The sequence below is a fragment of the Pterocles gutturalis genome, unplaced genomic scaffold (assembly GCF_000699245.1).
Source record: "Pterocles gutturalis isolate BGI_N339 unplaced genomic scaffold, ASM69924v1 scaffold9092, whole genome shotgun sequence".
NCBI classification, from domain to species: Eukaryota; Metazoa; Chordata; class Aves; order Pterocliformes; family Pteroclidae; genus Pterocles; species Pterocles gutturalis.
The window spans coordinates 1-9,722 of NW_010107918.1; the positions used below are offsets into that span (position 1 = coordinate 1).

The window sequence follows — 9,722 nt, forward strand, 5'->3', positions numbered from 1 at the left end:
ATAATTAAATGTATATTTAATGTATTATATTTAATATATGTAACTTTTATTATAAAGCTAAGAGAGCTGTCTTGTTAGAAAAAGTACAGTATTGCAACCTCAGATACTAGCTTATTTAATTTTGATCCATTCTGTGTGGACACAGTTGGGGTATTTTGCAGGGGGTGTGTGTTTATTTTTTTAAAAGATCTTGTTGATTATATCATGTGGCTATTTGTACTAAAAGTAGAGACAAACTTCAGAATGTGGAAATGCAGTGCTACTGTTTCTTAAACTGCTTCCTTAAATCTTTTTTTACTCCTTAGGATTATCAGACTTGGCTTGACCTCAGAGAATTTGAAACGCGCATTGGGGAGCGTTACATTACCCATGAGAGCGATGATGCACGCTGGAAAGAACATGCTTATGAACACAACCTTGAGTACCCGCAGCATTTTATTATGGCTCCTAATCCAGATGACATGGAAGAAGACCCTTGATTTATTCATTAACCAAAATTGCAGCAAAGAACAACACTCCAGACAGAAACTGAAGATAAGTTTTGGAACAACTGTTGCTCTTTTGAATGCTGTACACATAGTTCAGTGTACAAAGCCCCAGAGGGTCCTGCATTGACATGGGAATAGACTGTCGTCTGACAAGCTTTTCTCCATCTCTGACTTTAACTATGAGTAATTACTGGACAGTGGGATAAACCCTGTTGGGTAACATTTCACCAAGCCGTGTGGCTACAAAGCCATTCCTGAGGTGTAATGTGTACAGATTGAATGGTTTGTATGTTTTTCAAGGTTTTTTTTTTTTTTTTTTTCATAGCCTACACAATAAGAATTTTGTAACGGTTTTCCAATCCCTATTTACTAGGCCATAGAGGACTGTTTTCTGTTACTTAGATACATCTCCTGTTTCCTAAACTGTGCATGGTGAAAAGAGACTGTAAAAAGAAACCAGTGCAGAATACCTTGGCTAACAGCAAAACATGGTGGTCTAGGTCGAATACAGCTTCATAAATTAAGGAATAATTTGCTGCTGTTAAGACAGTTAAATATGTGTGTCTTTGCCCTAATTGAACTTCTTTCAGATACCCCTAAAAAGGAAAACCCTATAACTTCTTACATTCCTCTTGAAATGCTGGTTGACAATCTAAAGAGATGACAATCAAAGCTACTCTAGTCCTTTGTTTTGTCTTGTAAAAGAGAGCAATAAGCCACAACAGTGTGGTGCTGTGCAAGGCTGGCACAAGTCACTGATAGACACAAAAGGCATTTTGCCTTAAAACTACACAGGTAATGCACAGAGGGCACACGAGGCTTGATGTAGCATACCTTTCACTCTGGAAAAACAGCTTCTAGCAGAAGGATGTGGAAGAATAGGGGAAAATACATGCAGCTTTCTTCTGTTGTTTTGAGTAATTAGACTTTTAAATTTGTCTAATATTGTTTAAATTTTTTTTAAGGTTCCCTGGACTTACATCAGCAGTAGTTTGTAGCCTGCTAGCTTGTATCTTAACTCTGCTCAAAACTTAGGAGTAACAGTGGATGTCAGATCACCTGTTGCTTCTGCCAGGGCAGCTGGATTGTAGGAGAAAGGGTTTTGCCTTCTGACCTTAAGCTGCAGCCCCTCCCGTTCTCTTAGCTGTGCTCAGCATCATTGTTGTTTGAGCTGAACAAAGAGTTCAAAACCAACTCCTCATTCAGTTTTTTATGCAGATGCCTCCATTGATGGATTCCCAACCACTTACAGAACTTATGGCACAATAGAGAGGAAGCAGCAGTAACCTTTGGAAATGATTCCCTCAGAGGACAGCGTAGCAGTTAAAATTCATGGTATTTCAAACAAGTTTGAGGGCATGAATGCTAAATGCAAAGTGGGGTTTTTTTTTGGTCCTGTTTTAAAAAATGGAAAAGGAGAGATCTTTCCTTCTGTGTGGGGATAGCAGCATTGTGCTGCTGGAAGGTGCTGGACATATCCCTGATGTGCCAAGCTGCTTAACTGGAGCTTGGCTTGAAATACTTTTAAAAATACTGATACAGGCTTGAATTGCAAAGTCAGTGAGAGGCTTTGGGGTATCTCCTCTCTCTCCTACAAAGATTTCTTTTTTGTGTGTGTATGTAGATAAGTATTTTTTTTCCTACTGTTGTTATTCAGGTAAGGAAGCAGGTGAGCAGAGACTTTTTCTAAGTTGTTAGGTATACATGAAATTTTACAAGGTTATTTCTGGGCTGGCAGCTGCTTGCAATGACAGAGACCTGGCTGTGAAGTCAGTGGTAGCTGCAGGAGCATGTACCCACAGGTAGGTTTGGGTCTGTAACCCACCTTTTCTAGCCCTTAATCTAACAGCCATTGCATTTGGTAGATGTCTTAAGTTGGTAAAGGCTGAACTCTGGCTTCCCTGTTAGCATAAACCAAACTTTGTACAAAATATTGGTGCAATCTGTGTGGCTGTTTCCTACAGCCAGCAGTGGGCAAAGCATTTCAGCCTTTCTGACCACCACGTGTCCTCTCTCCTAGCACATGTTTTTCTCAGGTTTGTGCAAGGGACTTGCCTGTTGGCAGTCCCTGTCCCTTCTACACTGAGGGTCTTTTCTCCCCCTTCTATGCTGTCAAGGCAAGATAAAGGAATTCATAAGGGGCAGAATTTGTCCCTTAACCTTGCCATCCTGCTGAGGCAGTGTTGCAGGACTGATTCTTCTGGGAGGCACTATTTTTCATCTTTGGAAACAGAACAATCACCTGTGAAGTTGGTAGTCTAGTATTTGCCCAGGCTTGGCAAGGGAAGCAGTGCTTTTCTTCAGCTTCCACTGCTCAAGTGACCATATTTCAGTGAAGCCATTGCTATCTTCCATCCTAACTGCAATAATGTAGATAAGGTCTGGTTTTAAACTTCAGATTTTATACTTGAGCAGTCACATCAGGTTTTCCTGGGGGTTTGTTTTTGGTTTGTTTGTGGTGTTTTAAGGGAGGTGAGAAAAAGCCAGCTCAGTCACTTGAAAAAGCACAACAGAATAGAGGAAGGAGGGGACAACAATGAAGTAGAAGGCCTGGCTGATGTCTGTCCCCATGAAGTCTGCTCTGCGTCAAAGTATTATATGAGCTATTTATTCTTCAGGTCATATTAAAACAACAAAAAAATAATGCTGTTTGCCTTTGGAGGAGATTGCCTGACCACATCTCTATGCAGACTTACGGGGCCAGACAATAGAAGCCACATGCAGCTTAGTCAAGGAACCAAAAAATCAGATGTACATTAGAAATAAACTTTCTTCAGAGTAGTAAAAATAGACAAGTTTTTTATTTCCTTTTTTCCTACCTTTACTGCAGACTTTGACAGCAGTAGGTTACAGTGTTTCATATCCTTACCCCTAGATGAATTAAGTTGCATTCGTTCAAGAAATAGTGCTTTGATGCTAGAAATATATATAGCCTCAAAAGGACACTGTCAAGTACTTTTATATTTTTATACATCCCATTGTTTGTAAATATCCTCTGATAAGCTTGAAAATGCATTCGTTGAAGAAATAGTGCTTTGATGCTAGAAAAAAGCTCATGTAAAATTTATAGCCTCAAAAGGACACTGTCAAGTACTTTTATATTTTTATACATCCCATTGTTTGTAAATATCCTCTGATAAGCTTGAAAATAAAAATTTATTTCCCTATCAGACTTGTTCTTTTTATTTACATGAATTATCTTTCCTGTCAAGTGTTCTTAGAAGTAAATGTTTGTTTGTGGATTTGTCATTAGATATGTCCTGCTGTGTCAATTCTGTTAGCAGGTGCTTTGGAACTAAGAACTCTTTTTGCATGCTTCCTGTCATCATTCTTTGTAAAAAATGTCTTCAAAATTGTCAAGGCATCTAGTTTTAAGCATGTACCAAAGCTGACTACACTTAAAGTCTCCTTAGCACCTCTCTTTGTTACTGGTAAGTTAAAACTTGATTCCACTACTAAATACTTCACTCAGCTCTGTCATAAGACCCCTGAAAAATTGCTCATTCTCTGCTCTGTGTACACTGGTTTCTGTATGTGCAGGGTTTGACTTCTACACATAGTGCTTTGAGTAGGTCAGGTGATAGGGTTAGCATGCAGCACTAGATTTACTCTGAAACAGCACTCCCTACTGGCATGTGGCTACACCCTGAAGTGTAGATTGGTGTGAGAAAACTGCCTGGAGAAGTAATGTGACATTTCAGGGGCTTTCACTTCAAAGATGATAAATCAAAATATTTAGTTCTTACCTTACTGCAGGGCTGATTACATTATTGCAAAACTGTGTGTGAAACCATAAAACACAGGAGTCTATTCTTTTTTTTTTTTAATAAGTTCCTATTGAAAGCTACTACTATTAGGCATTTTGCTATTGTATTTGAAATTACTTCAGTAAGAGTTCACCAAATCCAGCAACAGGCAGTAAGGGAGACTTTGATTCCGGCTTATCTTTCTTTTCAGGATGTACAAGTCTATGGTGAGGCAGCAGGGCAAAAAAGTGAAAACAGTCCCCCATCTTCTCGGGATTCATCAGCATATCATAGCTGTGACGTAACTGCTCCTGCGTTGCTGTGTCAGGTGCGTTCTGCAAGAGCACCTAAGAAAAAAAAATCATGTAGGTTATAGCCATTCGTGTGTTCCTATAAATTCCCTGCACTCTCTTGTTGTGTCCTTTTCACATATCCTAATGTAACAATGCCATAGTGTTCAGTATAACTGGTGAGATCCCTGAGCGAGCTCATACATTGATGTACGTAGCAAAGTTTCACATTAAACTCTCCTAAATGTAATAAAAACAGTTTACTTTGAGGGAACCAGAATAACTTATTTCTAGGAGAAGCACCTACATGTTTTAAACAACTTTCTTTTAAAATCAGATCTTCATAAAAGCTCTCTTGCTGCTTAAGAATATTGCTTATGGATAAGGAGAGTTTATGTACCTGTAATCACTATCGTACCTGCAATCGGAGGTCAATGCCCATGTTTTTTAAAAACTCCCGCTGTTTTATAGGGCCTAATGTCGCTGTTCTTCCCTGCGTCATCTTTCGAAGATAGCTGAAATCAACATCTGCTGTCAGGTCTGCTGTACCTGGAGCAATCAGCACATCGTGAAGTTTGTGATTCCGGAAACCCTGAAGAATTAAATTGAAAGATTATAAACAGCTTACTCCTAGCCACCACAGCTGGGGCTAGCAAAGACTAAGCTGTGCATGTGAGGGGTGAGAATAGCAAACTGTACTTTGAAAATTTTAGATAAATGTAGCAAGGGCTCAGATTATCCTTTCTATCTAGCAGAAACCCTTATGGGTATTGATTAAATAAGAACTCAATTACTCAGTTTTATGACTGCAGTGGTACTTTTTGGTATTATGGCCACCCAGGACCTTTGTCTTACAAAAACTTAAATGATCCAAGTGACAAAATATAAGAGTGTTTTGGCTTCTTATTTCAGGGTAAAGGACTTACCCGGAAAGTGTCAGTTTTGGTTCCATCGTGACCATAATCCGCAACCAGCGCAGCCCCACCATCCTTTTCTATACGACAGGCAAGCCTCTGAATGACAACACCAGCCTCAGGACACACTTCCACATGATCTCTCGTTTCCTCAGGCTAGTGCAGAGTTCAAAGACCAAAACACCAGTATTAGCAAACAAGTACAAGGTAAGAGTTCTTCACACTTGATGTCTTGGGGGCATAGAGGTCCAGGGGTGTATTCTAGGCTCCATAAAGCTTGAGCTAGTTTTTGCTAAATGTAATTTTGAATTGGTACTTTCTGAGTGCTGGAGTTCAGTCATCTCTTTTATAACATATAGTCAACAGAAGTGAAGATTTTTGTAACAAGTGAGAATACCCTGCATCAGGTGAAACTGCATTACTGTGGTACTGAAAGAATAAAAATAGCTCTTCAGCTGTGCACACCCTTCTAAAAGGCCTATCTGTGTGTAACTTTGGAGTTGGTTTTAATCTCAAATACTTTTCTTAGGACAAAAAAATCTTAAGATGCTTCCCATTAAAGGTCAGTATGGCACAGAAGTACCCAGCTGCACCAAGTATGTATGCAGCAGTTGAGAGCCTGGCTTAGGCAGGGCCACTGTCCAGATGGTGATGTGACACATGCAACGCAGAACTCCCCCTGGAACCTGCTGCCTCAGCTTGCTCTCTGAAGTGTTTTGTCTGTTTAAGCTCTGATTTTGTCAAGTTTGATGTTCGTGTTTATTTTTGTGCTATATTTTCACAGCATACAAAGTCAAATGCTTGTGCAAGTTTTGCAGACTGGAAAGGGGAGCTGGATTTACACATTTATAGTCTGAGAGCCCTCCTCTTCCCGTCAAAGTAACTGAGCAGCAGTAAATGTACTTGAAAGAGTGACTAAAAATGTAACTACAAACTCTGGTAGGCATAACCTTACCTGAATAAAGTTTACTGTCGCAGGGGTACTGGATGGTGACAGGACAAACCGCAGCTGGTCAGGAACTTCTGGATCTATATCAACCAACACTTCACGCCAGCCTCTCTCCGTTCTCTGTTTAACAAACCCACAGGACTCATTTTACCCTCTAATGGGTACAACAGTATCTTATTTGATTCAACTAATGTGCCAAGTATTTTCACAAACGTTTTAAGAACATCATGTGCTATTAACAACAATTACTCATTCCTATGTAATTCCAGTAACTGCCTTGGAAAAACCTTGTGGTAGAGACCAGTCTGCAGAGTCAATAAATACAGGTTTAATTATACTTAAAAGGAACAAATGATGCTGTTGAGAAAACTACTGCCTCTTCTATTGACAGTGCAACATTTAACTTATAAAAATAAAATATTTTATTCTACCAGTGATTTTCATAAACTAATTATTAAATTAAAGTTCAAAGTTTTTCCTGAATCCTACCTAGCCTCTATTTTTCTATTCTCATTACCATTCAAATGAAAGCCCTTCAGTCTTTGTTAGTAGTGGTACATAAAATAACATGGAAATTACAAACTTCATTAACGCAGCATAAGAAATAAAAAAACTTGAAACTTATCTCAGGAGAAAGGAAGCTTTAGCTTTCCACAAAGTTTTTCCATTCAAGAACAATTACTAATTTTACAGTGATAAGCTGAATTAAGCCTTATTTGTCCAAATTGTTAGAAATATTTTAACACCAGAGACAATGCATGTGTCTAGTTTAGCATCCTAATTCTATTCTTCCCCAAAAAGAAAAAGGTGTTTAAGCAGATGGTCACAATTAAAATAATCTTCTTGCTATACCTGGAACTTATGTATTGGCAGGGCATCAAAAAACTCATGTGCTAAGTAAAAGCTGTAACCTGTGGGAAGGTAAAAAAGAATGTATTAAGTTTTTAATGCTTCCATAGCAGCTTCCAGTTGAAAATTAAATTATTTTAATGAATTTTAATTAATTAAGCTAGTTAATGTGAGTGTGAAATAATTATCATTACTTCCAGCTTGGATACATCAAAGACAGCATTTCTACAGCTAGCTCTAGCTTCCAGACCATGAATTTTAGATCGGTATCTCATGAAAGGAGATTCAGGCAGAGCTAGTAAACGGTTTCCCATGAAAAGAAAAAAGGCAGAATATATGAAACTGGGTAGCTATCCCAAAATGTAGGTAGTCAGAACAGGTACCAGTTATGAGAATGAGCCAAGATCCTGCCTCAGACTCATACAAGAAGTAAGAACAAATATGTATATTCACTACTTTTCTATCCACTATGAAGGCTAGCAGAAATGTCCTCCGTTATCAAAAACTGCAACTGGAGGAAGGATGCCATCCCTGTAACAAGATGTTCAAGCTCCTTACCTGGCGGCACATCTTGGATGTCTCTGTACCAGAAAATGGGATTTCCAGTCTTGCTAACACCTTTCATGTAAGCAGGCTCGTCCTCAGGGTTCAACTGCACCTTCCCTCCTGTCAGCACCAGCGCTTGGATCTCGCTGAGTTTGGGACTCACTTCTACCAGATGAATAGAGACATCACATTTACTAAGTAAAGAGGCAAGCTGCTTGAAGACCTATAAAGGCAGATGGATTCTATTAGGCACAGTCGTGCTGTAGACATTAATGAGATTAGAGGTTAATTCTTGAACCTTTATTTATATTCAAGATAAAAAGATTTAGTTGGCTTTCATTTAACAAAATGGTCTCAGTGAAAGAGACTGCATTTTGCTCCTCCAGAAGGAAACGTGAATTTCTTCATCAATTTTAATAAAAGCTGCTATGCTTCTCATAAAGTTGGCAAAATACAGCACACATTATATAGATGTAAGGACAACATGAAATGCTGATTTACAATAGTAATAGCCTGAGAGTGAGTAGCCCCTCTACTGCCTGCAGGGGGTTTAGCATTAGAGGAAAAATGGTTCAGTTTTCCTAGACATCATAAACAAAAAGTGCTCAATACTCTACATTTCACTGTCGTTATTACAGTTCCTTTTCATTAACATATGCAAATAGAATAAAAGTTCTGAGGTACTCAATCCCATTAGCAATTTTTTTTAAGTCAGTAGTATTTTGATTAATAACCACGCAAGCACGACAGAACAGAAAGGAAATAAGCCCCTGAAATCCCCAAAGGAACCGAGGCAACTTCACTCCTGGATTATTGTTCTCCCCTCTTCCTCCTATTGCTTGCACTGAGGCCTCCCTCCACAGCAGCACCATCCTAAAGGCATTACAGTTTGGATAATGCTTTCTTATGCAGAAATAATCCGTCAGGGAATATTCCTGCCCTCCCACTCTATCAAGTAGTGTTTGAAAGACTACAAGCTTGTCTGCACAGTGTGCACGCGTTGGCCTGTCTTCTGCTGTCAGCTGAGAGACCTGGTCCCAGAAACATGCAGATATTTTAATTGGAGTCTAAGCTGCAAATCTCCTGACTGAAACGATATCATTACTAGGGAAGGTTAAACCCCAATAGCAAAACATAATTCCTTCAGATTTCAGCATAGCCATGGAACCAAGCCAGAAATAAACAACATTAATGTTATTTTTCACCTACCCGTAATATATCATCAGCAAGAGTGCCCCTCCCTGGGCCCAGTTCCACCAGCTGGAAGGCTTTAGGCTTGCCTGCGGCTATCCACTCGCTAATGTACCATATTCCTATTAACTGACAGCGAGAAACAACACAAACAAAGGGTTACAGTGTCACTTCAGAACTTGTGCGAGTGATATCTGCCTTTTATCTGATAATAATGGGGATACAATATTCTCTCTCTGTATTTTAAAGCTGAGAAAAATCATCCATAACTTTGCCCTCTTTAAGCATTAAAATTGGAGATGGTTTGCCGTCAGCCCAGCAGAAGCAGCTCTCTGTCAGTAAAAGGCTGGGACTCTCTCCTGGTTGGCGCATGAACTTTTACTGAAGGCTCAAACGCGGGTCAGTGCCTCTGAAGAGCTGTTCTCTGTGACAATGCCCTTACCACAGCGTCCTGAGAATGGAAACGACACACAACCAGAGTGAACCAGACCAGAATCTGGAAGGGGTTGTTGAGCAGAGCTTTCAGACTGCGACACTGCCATAACTCTTTATTTATAAACAGGTTCTGTACGAAACCCAGTGTTACGAAGCCCAGACACAAATTACAACCCAAGAGAGCGGCTCCCGATCCTCCCGAGCACCAAACCCCCCCCTTCCTCCTCCAAAACCAAGCCACTGCAGACCCGAGGAGCCCTGCGGTACCTCTCCGAACACCTGGCTGATTTCGGGGGAGGTGATGAAATCCCCGC

General features: G+C 39.8%; 1 protein-coding gene across 1 annotated transcript; it reads right to left on the reverse strand.

Moving 5' to 3' along the window:
- Window positions 1–4,348: 4,348 nt before the first annotated feature.
- Window positions 4,349–9,714, reverse strand: NDUFAF7 (NADH dehydrogenase (ubiquinone) complex I, assembly factor 7; the record flags this gene model as incomplete). Its single annotated transcript, XM_010072423.1, has 8 exons — window positions 4,349–4,581; window positions 4,943–5,116; window positions 5,451–5,594; window positions 6,394–6,507; window positions 7,240–7,298; window positions 7,795–8,005; window positions 8,992–9,102; window positions 9,676–9,714. Coding segments are annotated over 8 exons (1,065 nt in total), but the record flags the coding sequence as incomplete, so codon positions are not given.
- Between the last annotated feature and the right edge of the window lie 8 nt (window positions 9,715–9,722).